Raw genomic sequence first — 18,221 nt, 5'->3', positions numbered from 1 at the left:
TATACAGATCTGAGGATCTCAAACTTATGTAAGCATCACAAACAGCACAGAAGTATTTCCTCTTGCATTCACTGCATAAGGAAATGTTACGGAGTTGGGTTTGGTTTTTTGGGGGGTTTATTTCCAAATAAATTAAGAAGCAACCGTGATGATCAGCCATCCTGCTCAAGTTCAAGCAGAAACCAAGATCAGCCAGTTGCACACAAATAACCAACACTTTTCATGCTGGAATATGTGGAGAAAGGTAATAATAAAATTACAAGTAACTACTCTCCCTACCCCATGAAGTTCTTCAAATCACTCATTTTTTATTACACTTCATTATAATGGGGTTTTCCCCTCCCTCTTTTTCATACTTTTCTTAAATGGTTGGCTGCATATATTTAATTGTATATTCCTCAGGGCAGGGACTATTTCCTTAATTGTCTGTAAAGTCCACTGCGATAAACAACGGTCCTATGCAATGTTCAGTAATAAAAAAAATGAGTAATGTTTTGCTGAGAAATAGTCATGCATTAATTATGCAAGATTATCTGGAAAATACAGAACTAGGGAAAAAAACATGTCATTGTGGATCCATAACTTTTAAGCATCACTACCTAATGGATGGTTTATGATATTCCATTTCAGTATTATATTTAATTTCTCTTGGGGTATTTAAAAAACATCTGTTCTGAAAGCTACCAAAATGGGTATTGTTTACTCAGAAATTCTACAGGGTGCAAGGCCCTTCTACATTGTCAGTTAAACATACAGTATTTTAAATACACATTATGGAGCCAACTGTTGAAGTAGGCACTTAGAATGCAAAGGATATTCTACACATTAAAATATACATGAAAAATACTGTCCAGAAGTTATAACATATAAAAAAATACAGATTCTAAATTCAGTATTTAATAACTATGCAATTTAAAAAAAATAAATTCGTTTTTATTACTTACTGAACTAATTTCATGTCTTAAATCTACATTGCTGCAGACTTATACAAGCACAGAAGCTACTAAAACTGGTATAATTTTAAAACCAGAAGCAAATTTTTATTGCTGAACTATGCCCCTGAAAATGGGGTTGAATATAAAAACACTGACACCAAATCTGAAGAGTGTGAATACTCTGCTTTAACATTTTTTTTAAAATCTGTTCTCTAATCTTGACTGAGGTTTGAAAGTAGCAAGTCTGTATTTTTCCAGTGTAAATGTTGTGCAAAAGCTTTACAAACATAGATCTAAATCTGCAATTGCCATTACTAAAATAAATGAAAAAATCTATAAGCAGCAGTGAAACTGGCATGCAAATAAAAGAACTGTCAAGACATATACTGCCTAAAAATAAGCTTACAATAACTATTTTAAAGGCTGTGTGTGGTCTTACCCATATATTTTGGCAAGATGCACTTTCTCCAACCACAGCTAGATTCATCCAAAAGCAGTGGCACTGGAGAGTCTCTGTCTCACCTGTCAAACTTGAAGAACGTTGTTCAGCAGACCACCATGAGTCCATGGATAGGATCCACAGCACTCCAGCAGCTGTTCTTGATAAGTGTTCTCTGACTATAGAGGCAAGAGCTCCAAAAATGTTCTGTAAGAGGATCACCCTTAACATACATGCATTTAAAACCAAACAGAAACCAGAATGTATCTAGAACAAGATTTTCAGGGCATTTATGGCACAGCAGCATCAGTGACCTCATATATCTCTGTCCAAGATCTGGAAATATTCACAGAAGATTCAAGTCTATTAAATTTATCTTAGAATTCAACTTAATTTATTTACCTCTCACAAACGACTACACTCTTCAAACGGCAGGCAACCAAATAACACAACTAGAACTCTTAAATCTTCATACAGTCAAGGAAGATGAACTTTCCTCTTCTGAGTTCCTTTCCCACACACGACATGGAAAATATTTTCACACCAACCTACAAATAGATTAAGTGGGAGGGAGAGGTAAAATGCTGCTTGGCTACAGCAAAGGTAAGATTCACTGAAAATGGGATGGAGCACGAAAAGCTGCCAGTTTTAAAACTACATAAGAGGATATTTTGCCAACCAGAAAAATCTAAGGAGAGAGCTTATCTGAATTCTGCCTATATAAAATAACTTTGACTGTTATTAAAAAGCACATAATCACTAATTTCCAGAGCAATGTGAATATTTTCTAAAAATAGGTCACTACTTTTCAACTTCTGAGATCTGCCTTGGTTTAACTACCAGTAGCATTGTATCCCAGAAGCAAGAAAGGCTCTGGAGAGATTACTTTCACTTTTCCCTAGATATATTTAGTGTACTAACTAGCATAGTTAGGATATTATTTTTCTTTGGTTTTGTCAGTAGCATGTTTGAAATAAATTTTATTAAGTGGTAGTGTATGTAACATTGCATTGTGGGTAGCAGTTTCCTGCCTTAACCTAGCCACATCCTCAGCTGTTATATGAGACAAGTTTCCCATATTTTCTGCAAGTTGACTTTAAAAAAAAGAAAAAAGAAAAAAAAAATACACAGGAGAAAATAGCTAGAAGGTTAGGATGATCTTAAACACCATATATTGGCTGTTTAGAATGGGTGCATTTAACCAAAGGGCTTTTTCCTCAGTTGCTGTACAGTCTACAAGATATGTATTTGAGGAACATAAAAAAAAGTAATACTTGCCAAAAAAGAATGTCTGAGCAGCAGGAAGAATCAAGGTGAGACACATCTGACCATTAAGACGTAGCCCCTTATTCAAAGCCTGACCAGGGGTTAGATTATTTCACTGGAAAACATCTTTGCTGTGCCATAAAGAAGTGAGAGAGCTGGCAACTCAAAGGAAATGAAAACCATTTGTACTACTTGCTATGACATAACGTACTCACTGGGTAAGAGATGACCATCTTCTTAATTTAAAGAACAGCTCAGTTTAAGGTTTAATGTGATCTTCAGTAGCCTGATTGCACTGTACAAAAAACAGACAACACTTGCTTACCCTAGAAATGTAACAGCACTTTTTCCCCCTTTATGTGCTCAGTGGTCCTGGGAACTGTCCACTTCAAACTGTATCTTACCTAGAAAAAGGTTCTAAGGCAGAGAACACAAAGTCATCATGGAAAGGCAGCAGTAACACTCAGATGTTCATTGCCCTTGCTTGCAGACACCAATAAGTACCATTTCAAAATGAAGGAATGCTAAAATAACTTTGCTGTTGCAGGTTTTTTTTTAATAACTGGCAGTTTTAGCTTTTGCTTTAACAGATTTGTATAAAAGTGGTATCAGCACACTTGAGCTGTCACAGAGATGTTGGAAATGAGAGGTGTACAAGATATCCAAGTCTAACAACAAAAGTTTCCTAAAACGTGCAAGTGTTTGAAATTGAACAGTATGTTAAATGTATTGGCTAAGAACCATCAGAAAACACAGTCCTCTTCCTCCAAAAATTATAATTACTCCTCAGTTTGAAAAACAGAGCCAAGGGGAGAGGCTTCACTCCTTAAAGGAAAAAAATAGAAGCTGCTCTAGTGGAAACAGATACATTACCAACACCCACAGGGAATACCTGCACCTGAGGAAACTGCACCAGGACTCTCTGTATTATGAAAATCAGGATCTCGTTATAGTATATAGCGTAAAACTTGCAAGCAAATGCAATTTAACAAGTTTGTCATCACGCTGTTCTAAGCAGAATATTTATACCATTCCAGTTGTAGCATAGAAACAAACATTCAAATACAAATAAACTTTCAGCAGGGTATCACACTGTTTATACGCTGGATGAACTCTTGAGTGACATAAGGCAAAATGTTTGGAAATAAAGCACAGCTTAAAAGTTCCAAAACACGTTTCAAAACCAGTGAAAGATGTAATTATCTTTTAGTGTTGCATTACAATTGACTTTTAAGATTTCATTTGTCGCCAAAGATCAAGCTCATAGTTTAGCAGAGACATTCCTTAGCATAATACTTCCTTTGTGAGTGTAATTGTGACTCAAAGCATCCCCTATGGAACTCAGAAGTGAACTTCCATTTTTGCAGATCTACCTTTTAAACAAGAGCCTGCCAGGAGCTCGTCTGCAATCAAGGCACTGGTTTATACAGTGGATTTTCAGGATTCTTGCATCTGCTTCATTAGAAGTGCAAACTAGACCAAAAGAAGCCACCGGTTTCACAGGTACTTGGTCTCCAAGTTTGGCTTTAAAATGTCTCTATACTAAAAAAACAGCCTTTTTTTTTTCAGTGAGACTTTCTACAAACTACATCTCCCATTACTCAGTTCCACTATTTGTTTTTCTGCTTTTAATGGATTTTGCCTTACTAGATGAAGACATCACTGTAGTGCTCTTGATCTGAACAGGTAAAAAAGTACATACATTAAAAAAAAAATCTTAAAGGTATCATATCAAACCAGCAACAAAGTTATTCTCTAACTTTGCATACACAAGTGAAAGCACGGAAAAGCCATTCCAGAGAAAGCCTGAGCAGAGCATTTCAATGCAATAAATTTTTAAATTCAGACTTCTCTAGGAAGTTCAATATTTTGATACTAAAGATGTGAACTAAGAATAAATTGTGGAGTTTAAAAAAAAAATCAAACAACTTTTTTCATATAAATCGAAACAATTATTTTAGATCAAGACATGAGTTATCTGTTATATAAAAATACTGCACCTACCTACCATCAAAGAGTTGATAAATATCTTCAATGCACAACTGTAGCTGAAAAATCTTTGAGCTCACAATTAAGAGTTCCACAAATAACAGAGGCAGCGAACTCCAAAAGCTTTTGCTGCATCACAAGCTGATTAAAACATAAATGCACACAAATATATTCTGTATATATGAAAATACTATCATTCTTTCCATCATTTTTATACCTCTAAGTTTTTTTTCACTGATGTTCTTAACCATACTGTGAAAATACAACAAAATAAAAGCAATCCATGGTTAGGAGAATTAAATATCATCTTTATTTTCAAATGAGATGGGTTATTTGCAGAATTCTTCTTTTTCATTTTATGGTAGAATTGTATAAATTTGGCACTATCTAATAACTTTCAAGGTACTGAATTAAGAACAATGCAATTTACCTTACAATAATTATTAGGAAAGCAGTTTTTATGAACAGTTTCATGTTGTTTTGATAAATATATAACAAAAATCAAAACACAATCTGTATTTGTTACCAAAAAAAAAAAAATTCCTTTCTCATTTTTCTCATTCCCACAAAACAGAGAACCTGCTCCCCACCCACACCTCCAGCTATTCATATCACACCATTGCTGGCCAATTTCTTACTGAGAAGGCTGAGGACAAAGGAAAATAAAATAAAAAAAGGAGGGATGGCAGCTTCAAAGAGATGTATTTTATTTTACAAATAAAACCTGAGCAATATCTAGAAAATGTTTTACACATTTCTTCTGTCCCCAAAAAAACATATGACCAAAAAAAAAGGAAAAAATTTAACTCACTCAGCTAAAACCTAAAAACTACAGTGCATCTGTGATACAATCGGGATAATATGAAAAGTTCTAGATATAATGCCCAAAGAGGCAAAAAAATGAGATACTTTCTCAAAGATGTTTCCAATTTTGTTCTGAATCTGAGTGAGCAAATCAAGACTACTAATACACACTGTCTGTGCCCATTATTCCTTACTACACACAGCATTTTGCAATTTATTTCAAAGCCTCTATTATAAACAAAAAAATACTGCTTTTGTTAACCCACTCCATTCCAGTACAGTCAGGGTTTATGTTACACAATCAAAGTCAAAGTTACAATATGTTAAGTATATGAAAAAGTATTACACACACACACACAGATGATATGAAGTATCTGAACCTTACATATGCATCAAATTTATGTTTCATTTTAAAACTAAGTGTTAACATTAGCTGGTGAATTAGCAGTTATTTATAGTCTCCCCAAAAGTTTGAGACTGTTCTATTTCTCTTAAACACCCAAAGTATAATAAGCAGTAATTAATGTAAGAGCAATCAAATCCTCCCAACCCTCACAGCTCACTCTGCTACACAACGGCCACGGAAAATCCTCCCAACACCGGTATTCCAAAGCATCACTCAGGCTGCAGCACACAACTACTTCTGATATCCAAACGACATATTTTGCCCCAAATATAAAGGAAACATAATTGCCCTTAATTTGCATTACATAAAACTGCCAAGCAGTTTTGAAGGCATGTAAAGCAAGGCAGTCATGATTTAGGATTTGCAAAGGAATCCCCAGACTAACACTCCTGTGACAGCCAATTACAGTAAAAAAACACAAGCCCAACAAGCAGCCTGCTACTAGACCTTAGCAAAGGTAAAGTTTCTTACAATGAGTTACAGATTCACAAGTATAAGACGAGAAAAAGTAAAACAGAAGGAATCCAGCCACCCAGCAAATATGAAGCAGACCCAAGATCGTGATACAATCCAAAGATGTAAATTATTGTAAATCATCACTGTTGTTCAGAATTTCACACAGCCACTTGTGCCAATTTTGCTCACTTTTCCACAGACACAATAATGGAGGAGGGAGAGGGAAGGGAGGGGAAAAATAAGAAGGGAAAAAAAAAAAAAAAGGAGGGGGAAGAAGAGTGGGGGGAACCTGAACTGAGAGTACAAATAAAGTTCTGCTGTCCATATGCTTTAACTGTACAGAAGTTTGGGCTCTTACAGCATTTTGTACTCTCTCCAAAGCCTCATGAGTCACAAAAATTAAAAAACTATATCCCTCTTGATGCCAGGAAGGGCCTTACCACGGGCCTTTTGTCAAAATACAAAAAAATAAAAAAAAAAATTAAAAGAAAGAAAAAAAAAAAGAAAAAAAAAAAAGGAGAGAAAGAAAAAGCCACAGTGTAGGCAGTCCTACTTGGAGTCCTCTGATGTCACAGCCACATGACTCGCTCGCTCCAGTAACAGTGCTTGCAAAAAAAAGGAGTTTTAAAGCTTTTGCTTTTTTGGATTGTGTGAATGCTTCATTCGCCTCACAAACAACCACAGAACCACAAGTGCGGTGCAAACTTTCTCCAGGAGGACAGCAAGGAAGCCTCTGGTTTTTAAATGGTTAATCTCCGCAGGTCACTACCAGCCACTGAGACCAACAGAGTCAGTAAGTGCTCTCTAACCACAGTCTATGCAGTAATAGTAGGTCCTTCAAATATTTGCTCATTCTCTTTTTTTTTTGTTTTGTTTCCTTGCTTTTCACATGTTACCAGTGCTACACAATTTTTTGACAGGGAAAAAACCAACTCTAGAGCCTATGCAATCCAGGGACACAGTAAAACTAAAACAAGGTTTGGCTATGGTTTGTGTTTTCAGTTTGAGGATCCAAGAAGTATTTACACCAGGAGGTGAAAGCTCCGCGTGAACCGACAGGGACTATGGCATCAAACAGCCTGTTCAGCTCAGTGACACCATGTCAGCAAAACTTCTTTTGGGGTAAGTGCTGCAATACTTGAGCTTCTGTTTGCCCTTGTCGGGAGTTTTCTTTCAACAATGCTGGTTAGAGTTATCTAAACTAAGAAATGCTGAATGGGATGTTAGTGTTAAAACAGTATACCTGGTTGTTGGGGTTTTTTGGGGAGGCAGTAACTGTAAATAACTTGTGCAGATTTAAGAACAAATTTGTTCTTAATAGAGCTGACAAGCTGAGCAAAGGGAAGTCGGTGGCTTAGTCCTTAGTGTTTGACAGCAGGTGTGTGCTCAGCTGTCACCGGGGTCAAGGTGTAGCTGCACAAATCTGGAAGGGTCTGATGGGATCTGGTGAAATGTTTATTATCTTAGGGCAAAAGATAAAATACTTTGTGAGCTAATCAACAACAGCACAGGGAATCTCATTAAGAACTCTGGTAACACTTTCAGATGTTTCCACCATGACTGGTTAATGAAAGATAACTGTAAAAGACTTAGATCACAGGAGTTCAGGCTGCTTGTTCTCTAAACTGGATGAAAGTGAGTAGTGTGGAGCATATGGCAGCATATTCTACCCAAAACTGCCCTTTCCTTGTTCTAGACATCTGATTTTTAAGCATATATCTCAGATAAAGTTATCAGTGCAAATCTGCAGTTCTCTAGTCCTTAGTTGCTCTCATTTCACAGCAAAGCTTGTTTGATAATATATTCAATTGTAAAAGCAAATTCTTCTCGTTGCACTTATTATGAACAAGGCAAAACATTCATGCATTAAAATATTAAGCTATGAAATAAAAAAATACATGATCTAACATGCTGGTGAATTTTAAGTTTAATTGAAAGTGGGATTTTAAAAAGTCTGTAGAAGAGCACTGCCAAATATTTACTTCAATATTCTGAACTGTAAACACAGTTTCCTTTAAGAAATCATATATGTATATTGAGGTAATTATTTATACACACTGTACATAGAAATGCTCATAAAAATCATGAATACACTATAAAATTGCACCTCTATCATTGCTTACTTTGAAAAGTTTCTTTATCTCAGATACAGACTTAGAATCAATAGAAAGCATCTCACTCACAAATATTAAATAGAACTGAACATGACTTTAAGTGATTCATCTGCAAGTAAAATGAAATTATATTTTAAAGCGCATTGGTAAATGCTTTATTCTGGTCACTCTTGATGAGTTGCAAGAAGCATAGTCACAAAATTTTTTCAAAGCATCTTTTACTGAAGCAGATCAGGAAGACTAACTGAAAACTCTGAAAGCTCTAGGAAAAAAAAATAGTGAAAACTTACAAGATTTTCTTAATGGTGTCCATCATGTTGAAATTATATTGGGACCGTAGCTAAACCTATTTCTTTTCCTCCCTTGCCCCCCTTCTAAGAAAAACAACAATGCTAGAACCATTTTCAGTTATACACCCCCATTATTGTAATGAATTGATGACTGGGGTTCCTTTTACCCCTCCTACTTCACACGCTTTGACTGGTTCCCAGTTAAGCACATGAATAAGCTCTAAGACCGTGTGTAGGAACAGAAAGGAAGAATAGCTTCTGCCAGGAGGAAAACCAATTTAGTACATGATCTATAGATACCAGAGGAGATACCATGACCCATGGCTGGTCATGCAGCTGTAATACCCTGAATATTGAGCTGAAATGCAAACACAAACCCGGTAAAGCAACTTTTCTACCCAAACTGGTGTCTTAACGAAGCACAGCAGAAGCACAGCCAGACCACATTATCCCAGTGTTTACAACAGGAAATACAGTTTACATGTATAGGGACTTTCTTTTGCTTTTACTTCCAAAAGAGATTAGAAGAAACTTAGTTGGCTAAAATTATCAAAACACGGAGTTTGACTGTTTAATTCACCTAATTCTGATAATTCCTAAAGCGAGTGGGAAGTACTGTGATACTGTGATTAATACTTGCCCCAAACTTCACCAAATAGGGCTGGGTACCCAAATTTCACTTTGGACACAAACAACAGATGCAAGGGACTACAAAATCTCATCAACTCTATCAATGTGTAAGCAATATATCTTGAGCTAAAGACAACGTTTTTAAAAACCCACTTTTATAAAAAGGGAGACAGAGTTTATTTTTAAAAGAAGAAAAGCCAGAAGACCCAAGTTACTCAAGAATTTGCTGTTCAGTGATACAGTAGCATGTCAGAACCCACAATCTGTTCTTCCTTTCTGTACTGTCTACATCTCCTTCTGCTCCCATGTCCTCCTTTCTCCCTTCAGGACTTTTGAATTTAATTGTTTCTCATCAAGAATTAACAGATGAAACATAATGACAAGTCGTAATAGGGCAGGAAAACAGCGCTGTGATTAACCTGCATGGCTGCTAATCTTCGCCATTAACCGTATTCCCAAAAAATTTTATTCCACTTATTTTTGTCTGCGTGGTTTTGACTTCATATAAAAGGGAAAAACAAGAGTAGCAACGAGGAAGGATCCTTTCCTATTCATGTGAACATATGTATTCCTCTCCAATTTAGTGCATTTGCATTAACTAGATACTGTGTTTCACTTCCAATTTTTCCTTGAGTCAGTTATACCCAGGCTTTGACTGCACCAAGCCCATGTAAACCTTCTCAAGCTTTTAAAAATAACTTATTTTTAAGTTTCATTTCAACCAGCAAAGGCTATTGTCTTCACATCCATAGTGTTTGAAGGGGGGGAAAATGGCTGAAAATAAACATTAAGGAAAAAAAACAAAAAAACAACCGAACAGCCTATTTATTATAAAATTTGGGAAACATCATTTATACGAAGTATTTCAGAGAGTGAAATCTTTCTGAAATGCCTCCAACAACAGTTACAATTTAAAAAAAAAGGTATTTTCAATTCTATTCTGTTGAATTGGAGGATTTCTCTGATGAAAGGAAATCAGATCCCAATTTGGCTGATAATTCAATCAATTATTTCACATGTAATTTCTGGATGCTGATCCCAACAGAGAGACACAGTAAACCTAAACTCTTCGAGTTACAACAAAAAAAATTTACTCTGCTTATATTAAAATACTCTACAATACCTTCTTATTTAGTCATCAAAAAAACCCAAACCTTTTGTACATCTCTATTCTCAACTGCTTTATTATTTGGTAAGGAATCTTAGGGGTTTTTTATTTTAATTAGGATATTGATAAGAGAGAAACAAATCATTTCTGATTATCTATGCATAGAAAGCAGAAGTTTTCTCTCTGTTCCAGCTCTGTTTAACATATCCATATTATTGTGAATGCTAAGCAAAATCTCAGGAATCACTGTGCTTTGCATAAAATATAATTTAAAATACCAGGACTTTAAAACAATAACAGTGCAAACTATGCAATAATGGCTATTCTCATGTGCACCAAGACAGCGGCAGCTTCGCACTGAGGCTTTTGGTATCTGAGAGCCCCAAACCTGCAGAACTGCCCTGCACCACTCACAGCCTTCCTGGGCAGCAAAATGCACTGATCTGTTTAATTATCTGTCTCAAATGGACTATTAATAGCCAGCATTACTTAAATCAACTACATCGATGTAAAATTTAGCAAGATCAAAATGTTCCAGTTTGTTAGAAGAACACTGAAATATCTGATGGTTAAATAAACTGGGAGAGGGAAAAAAAAAACCCTCCCTCATTAGGGGCACTAAGATTTTATCAAACATACAGGATTAATCTCTATTGAATAGAACCATTCACAAATCAAAACTTACTCTACTTCAATACTTTCATGCAGTGCTAATCAATTACAACCTTTTCTAGTTATTCGAAATCCATGTGCTTTTAATTTTATTCACTGGTGGTCTAAAATATAATATTCAGGCCAAGCTAAGTCATTTTGTATTGCAACTTTGCTTTTTTTCAATAAATATTCATCTAGAGGTTTTCTTAGAGAGAACTGCTCATATGAAGACTGTGGTAATATTTTTATACTGTACCTCCTTGTTGAAGCAAAAGGTTAGGGGTTACCTAAATACCTCAACTGTATATACAAAAAAAGGAAAAGGTAAGTATTCACATGAAAAATCCAAAGGGACTATATTATTTATTTTTGCATTTCCTATGATTAATGATGCACCAGTGCATACTTGAAAACTGAAGTCAAAATAGGGTAACACCTCAAATTCCTTTACAAACTGTACAAATATCAAACTTCCATGCTGTATTAACTACTCTACCAGAAATATTTAAAGGCTCTGCCACCCCACATTAAGAGCATAACAATAATACTGAAATTCCTCTCAAGCTGTGTGATTTCTTGGTCATGGTCAGGCTTATATTAATCTTAAAGCTGCACCTTATACCTTTATTTTTCTCGGTTGCTTTTCAGCAGAGAGTCGCACTTTATGAACAACAAGAAGCTCAGAGCAGTCTTAAGTAAATAACAAAACATCTAATAATGCATCCATTTAAGTGAAAAGGGAAAAATAAAGGAGCAAATAACGCTTGCAAAAGATGCTAATTAGGCAGCGCAGACAGTTCAGGAGAGCCAGATAATTGTGTTTAAGGACTGTCACACCTTGTGGCAGACACCCATCAACGGGCAACATGAATAACAACTAAGAAGATATACTTTCTAAAACTCTAAGTGCCAGATGCTGAAAATACAAGCAAAATTTGGCGTTATTTTGTGCTCGAGTTCAGCACACCGCAGTGGAAATGAAAGCAGAGAGGGAAGGGAGGAATTATCCCGTGCTGGCCAGGCTGCAGAGGTGCTGAGCAGCAGCGTTTCTCCTGCCTGGCTGTGACAGGAGCCAAGGGCAGCTGTCAGTGCTGGGCACCTCCCGAAAAATCAGACCATCAGTATGTTTTCTATGTACCCAATAAAAATCAACATTGTGTGTTGTACGGGAAGGAGTTGGTTCTGAAAACTCATTAAATACACTCCATTAATAAGAATTACAATAAATTGCCATGTTTAAAATGCCCTAGAGTATATAATATTTTAATCAAGGCAGCCTCAAGATAAATAGTGAGTTTAAGATGGTAAAACCCGAAGCATTTTAAGGTCTTGACTTCAGCACTGAGAAAATCCAAGTTTCATACAAGCAGTTAAGAAACTGCAACGGGAAAATATACAACTGTTATTTTCAATATAAAAAGTTAATTTGCCTAAATGCAACATTTATTCTGATAAGCATACTCAGAAATAAATTAGTAAACTGAGCTGTATTTCAAAGAGATTTTCCTTGTAAATTTTGCCAGACTTAGGACTTAACCACAGATTTTCATCCGGAGAAAGCAGCACCCACAAAGCACAGACAACATCCACCTCCTCCACCACAGAACCCCCACAAGAATCGACTGTTATTGACAAAATTAATTTTGCTCACATCATGTAAAATAGCTTTAATTTCTATTAAATATCTTAATTTCAAATTGCCTTCTAAAGTCTTATGGGAAACAGGCTAAGGAGTTCTATCGTCTGCTCTCAGGTGTTTTTGTTTTTAAGTTAATAAAGCTTAAATCTAAGAGCAGGTTTCCTTACATAAACACGCTCCCTTCTACAAATAAATATAAGACCTACCACTTAACATACTGAAAAGCACACCCTAAAGAGAATATTTTAAAGATGAGCACAAAGACAAAATAAACTCGAGTTACTGTATCGTAAAACAGTTTAACACTTCCAATTAAAAAAAAAAATCCATTATTCATGCATCTGTTTCCTGTATATTTTTTATTCTGCTTGTTACCATACTGTGTACTGTTCTAGCCTTCTTCTTCTGTAGCTATAAGTTTCCTATTTCACGTATGAACTTGCCCCAGGAGGGAAAAATCCATAGGTTTTCTCCTGACTCACTTGAACTGCTGAAGTCATTTTAATCAGAGCAATTAAGTTACTTTGCACAACCTACTCCTTATTAAATGTTTTTATTTATAAAAATTAATTTTAGGATAGTAAAATATTAAAGGGGAAAAGGCTACATTTCTCCTTTAAGTACACAGAGTGCTTTAAAAAGTAAGGTATTTTTCTTTGATATTCACTGTGTTAACAGTTCTTAAGAATATTTTTTCATCTCTAGCAAAACTACCTTTATTTTTAGAGCAAAGGATAAAAACAGTTTCTTCTGCTGTCTCTTAAAAATGCCACATTCATTAGGGTCAGGCAGTTCTGGAATTAACAATAGTTTTAAGTTTTAATATATTATAGCTAAAAACCCCATGGCAAAATTTTTTGGCAGGAATTCATTCAAATATGGTTACTATATTTCTGATACACATAGCTTATTTTATGTATTAAATTGCATCAGAATTGCTAGCATTTCACAATGACTTAAAATTTATTATCATTTTCTTGATTAAGGAAAGTTAAAAGCTGATGACCTTACATACATTTATTTTCCCCTGAATTTATTTGAACAGTAAGTGTGCCAAACCATTGTTTACTTATCCCTCATGGTCAGATATCTTAGATCTAAATCTACTCTGTGGTTTACTAAAACAGAAAGACAGAGCCACTGCCAGTTACATAATGTAATATTGTTCAGAAGAAAAGGACCCGGCCCTGATCACAATGACAATTAACACTCCCAAGATGAGTTTTCCTCTGTGTGCGCACACACACACTTACAGCAATCACCATATGCTGGGAAGTGGCTCCGGGGTAACAAATCAGAGCAGGGTGTTGTTACAAGTGATTGATAACTGTTAAACTGAATTTCTTTGTCAGATGCATTTAATATATATGACCCTATATATACATGTGAGCAAAAGAAAAGTTTGTTTGTTTTTCTGTTAAGGAAAAACAATACAGATAAATGATTATGCCTAAGTACATTCCCTACCAGAGAGTGTTAATCCCTCAGAATACCTGTAATTCACTTAAGCACAAATCAGAAACGACAGAGTTAAAAACACATGATATTTTAATGTATCCATGTGTGGTATTAGAACAGGGTATTCTTTCTTTTAAGAAATGTTAATGAGCTGTGTATGTGCAAACACGCACATGTAAACACGTCAAGCCTCTAATTCCTACTAACTTATACTTCTAAAATTTTGAAATTCAGCTTAAAAAAACAAACCAGTAACATTGTAAATGTAGAAGACTTCTCTATTGGTACAATATTTTCTACCCTAACACTGAAGTTGTAAAGGAGAATGTGCTATTGTGCTCAGATTTGCCAGCAGTACCCAAAGAATGTTTACCACTCTTCACATCTAACTCTGCTAATATGCAGTGGAGGAACTTGCCAGGGTCTTGTCTTAGTATTTGCAAAAAAAAAAAAAAAAAGTCTATTTCTTGTCTTAATATTTGTTTAAAAAAAGTGTTAATGCTATTATCGTGTTCTACATAAATTGTGTAGATGGCAGAAGTACTCCCTTTAAAATACTTGTGATACTTCAGAGAAAGACATCTGGGAGTCAGTCTCTTGGTATCTTCTTGCTTCTTCTCATAGTCCCAGGACGAGAAAAACTGCTTTTGTGGACATTAGACTGGCCAAGTTTTAACTCACCTCAACTTTCAAAGTGAAAACACACATTTTAGCCAAAAGAGTCTTATTTGTAGGTCAGCTGGTGTTTTTGACACAGTATATTTCCACTGAAAGGGTTCGAAAAAACAAGGCACATCATACCGGCATTGGAAGAACTGTGATACGAATGCAGAGTTGTTCTGCCAAGGGCTGGTATTACTTCACAACTGTATTTTTGTATTAATAATATAATAGATCAGTAACTGACTACAAACACAAGTCTTTATGTAGAATCAGCAAGAATAATTTTACATGAATTAAACAGGATTCAACAGAACTTAAGTCATTTTAAGACAGGAGTAAAAAAAAAAATTCTGAAGACCATGTCAGAATTTGCTATTTTAGTTTATCATGTCCCCAGAAGCCTTTTAGGTGAGCCATAACACTGAAGTGCTGTGGTATCTGTGTCCTTGCAGCATTTTCTATGAGTTCCATGAGTAACTTTCACTCAAAAGCATCATCTATTCAACTGAGAATCCTTCATCTTTAAACAGAAAACTTTTAAAAAAAAAGTGTCACATTAGCTCTGTAACACTGAGGGGACACATCTGGTCCAGCTTAGTGAGTCTTTATTAACAAGAGTTTGATGAATTAATTCTACCAGCTCTTGTATAATACCCAGCACAGGAGCAGCTGTGTGACAGAGCATTACAGCCTGCACTGTACTTACTTCTTAACACAAGCTGAAAAACTTATTTCCTCCAAGTAAGTCCATCAGTATAAATTCACATTAGGAGACTCCATCATCTGCATTTTTCCAATCAGTGGTATCAAAGTTTAACTCTGCAGCATTTGGGTATTTGTGGAATAACCAAGCCATAACAATGACTGGTTTATTTAAAACTGACAGCACCAGAAAGCAGCAGCTATTTACTTAGGCACCGTACCTTAGTGTACACCAGTAAAAATGTTCCCTTTTCCCAAAAGGATTTTCTACATAAAGGGCATTCACTTTGCTTCCTTTCCACCCCTCTTATACCCAATTCTGTACGTTCAAAACTAAGTGCTGTATTTTTCTTGCTATTCAGTATATTTTTATTTTCCCCCTTTCTGATTAAATAGCATAAACAGAAACACTAAAACAAATTCAGAAGTTACACTCTTGATACTGACATTTTATTAAAGAAACCGACATTCAGAAGAAGTCCAGTTATTTGTCAATAATAAAGTAACATCTAGGTAATACAAATTTAGTTTAGCCTCAAACGGGAACAAACTTATCTTCCACAGTGCAAATCATTTTCATACTGGAGCAGGAATAGTTTCATTCTAGTGCACCACTGTGCATTGCATATGCAAACACTGGAAAAACTTTTAATTTTACAGCATTTCAGGAAGAGGACCTAAAATCATTCTCTGTTATTCCATATAGCAATTAATTCAGTCATGACCTCATAATAATTTGGGGTTCTAAGCTCATTAAAGTAACATTTTAATATTACCTTTAAAAGCAAAAGCAAAATCTTAATTACAGTTGAGCTACCTAACTGTGCATTAATACATCTTAAAATAAAAGAAGACTTGAGCTTGCCCAGATAAAAAGATAAATTATAATAATACTCAGGAGGTACAAAACAAAGGCTTGAAAGAGTGTAATTTTATTACTTTGAATTATAATATTAATTCACTAACTAATTTCAAGGCACATGTGTAGTGCACATGTGTAAAACCTACTCGAGGGAGCCAGCTTACATACACATACACACGAGCTGGAATGTCCCAATTCTGATCAAAGATGTTTGTAGCCGGATGTGTGGTTAATTCACTGATCAAATTTTCACAACTGAAAAACATCTTGAGACACATAGTCCTGGTGACCAGGACTGTGGGCTTTGTACTTCATCATCAGAATTACTCTTCACGTTTTAGGATATAACTCAAGAGTGGTATAACCTTTTTCCACATGCTTAAAAAAAATAAAATAAAAAAGGAAGAAACAAAGATAAAAAGGCACTGGTTTTCAGTTCCAGCATTCTTAGAGGGCACAGTAAGACTGAGCGAAATAAATCTAAAATACCCATAGAATCTGCACTCTAAGATTAGTGACACATTCTTACAGTAAGCTTGTGCTCCATAAAACCTATATAAAAATGTCAGGAGCCTGGATGCACAGCACATACACTCAGTGTAAGACACAAATCTGCCCTGGAACAATAATATACAGTAGCTCCTCAATGTGAAAGAAAGATTTTAAAATGCACTAAACCTATAAAAACAGCCTACTGTGAGACTTCAGCACTGACTACTGAATCAACCAGATGCATTGAATAAACACTATTTAATAGCTACTAAATTTTTATCAGCTTTGTATAAAATTAGAAGAATTTGAACTACAAATTGTTGGAAGTCTTCTACCATTACATTTTATAATCTTACTTGCGTACTGAACTGGCCAGATATAGTAAATATACATAATATAATGGCTTTTTTACTTGATCAGATATGCATAAAATAAGAATAATCTAAACAAACTAATAAAGGTACTTACATGGACAACAATTTTACTAGTCTCAACACTGATTTAAATCAAAGATGCCTCTTTCTCTTCTTTACATACCTGGTTGTTATCAATTACTGATGTGTCTTCACCCCTTCTTGTTGCAAAACTTCCTTTAAAACTTAACAGCACACACAGCACAACATTTGAGACCTCTACACTTAAAAATACTCTTATTTTTCAGTAGCACAGAAAATCTGAAGGTTTTTTTAGGCTGACGATATCTTCACACAGAAACACAGAACGTCTGCAGACAGTAAGAAGCCTTTAGTAAGGCTTTTTGCTGCACCATAATAATCTGATCCAGAAATTCAAGGGTACCTTAAACAACGGGCTACCTGTTCTAGCCATGCTTAGGAATGTGGCCAAATCATTTTTATTGATTTAACCTTTATAGGAATGCTACATATCCTCAGAGCAAAACATTTCTAATGCATTTATAATATGATATACCTCTGAGAAGTTATGAAAAAGAAAAAAATCTTATGACAGATAGGCAACCCCCCCCTCCACTATCCTGTTTATACCTATTTAGTAATCGATAGGCATTTGCGTGTTAGACTATTTTCTGAGTTTGTATGTGTCTGTATTCACAGGATGAAGGTAGAAACTGCAGCACTTACAGAGGACAAGACTAATATCTGACCTGTCTTTGTTTAGGGAACAAGAACTGGTGAACTGATAGCCAAGATTCTAAATACCCCTTTCATTCTAGAGTTACACATCAATCATGTTACCTGCAAACATATCAAGTTAAAACTTCCAGAATTTACAGTCCTTTTTGAATAAACTGAGCAGCATGTTAGTTATATTCAAAGAGCTTACAGAAGGTGGTTT

The 18,221-nt window shown here is 35.3% G+C and overlaps 2 protein-coding genes across 15 annotated transcripts in view; one reads left to right on the top strand and one right to left on the bottom strand.

Annotated features, from left to right (window-relative positions):
* The window catches only part of SUPT3H (SPT3 homolog, SAGA and STAGA complex component), a 308,388-nt gene that overhangs the window by 257,918 nt on the left and 32,249 nt on the right, over positions 1-18,221 (bottom strand). The gene's annotated exons all lie outside the window — the stretch shown is intronic.
* Positions 7,345-18,221, top strand: part of RUNX2 (runt related transcription factor 2) — a 223,693-nt gene continuing 212,816 nt past the window's right edge. For all 3 annotated transcript variants that reach the window (XM_017813114.1, XM_017813115.1, XM_017813117.1), the window contains exon 1: positions 7,345-7,417. In XM_017813114.1, coding sequence (XP_017668603.1) covers positions 7,360-7,417 — 58 coding nt within the window. In that variant the 5' untranslated portion in view covers positions 7,345-7,359. The remainder of the gene's footprint in view (positions 7,418-18,221) is intronic.

The sequence above is a fragment of the Lepidothrix coronata genome, unplaced genomic scaffold (genome assembly GCF_001604755.1).
Source record: "Lepidothrix coronata isolate B3197 unplaced genomic scaffold, Lepidothrix_coronata-1.0 Scaffold39, whole genome shotgun sequence".
NCBI classification, from domain to species: domain Eukaryota; kingdom Metazoa; phylum Chordata; class Aves; order Passeriformes; family Pipridae; genus Lepidothrix; species Lepidothrix coronata.
The sequence above is the reverse complement of the archived record's forward strand: the minus strand, read 5'-3'. Positions and strand labels throughout refer to the sequence as shown.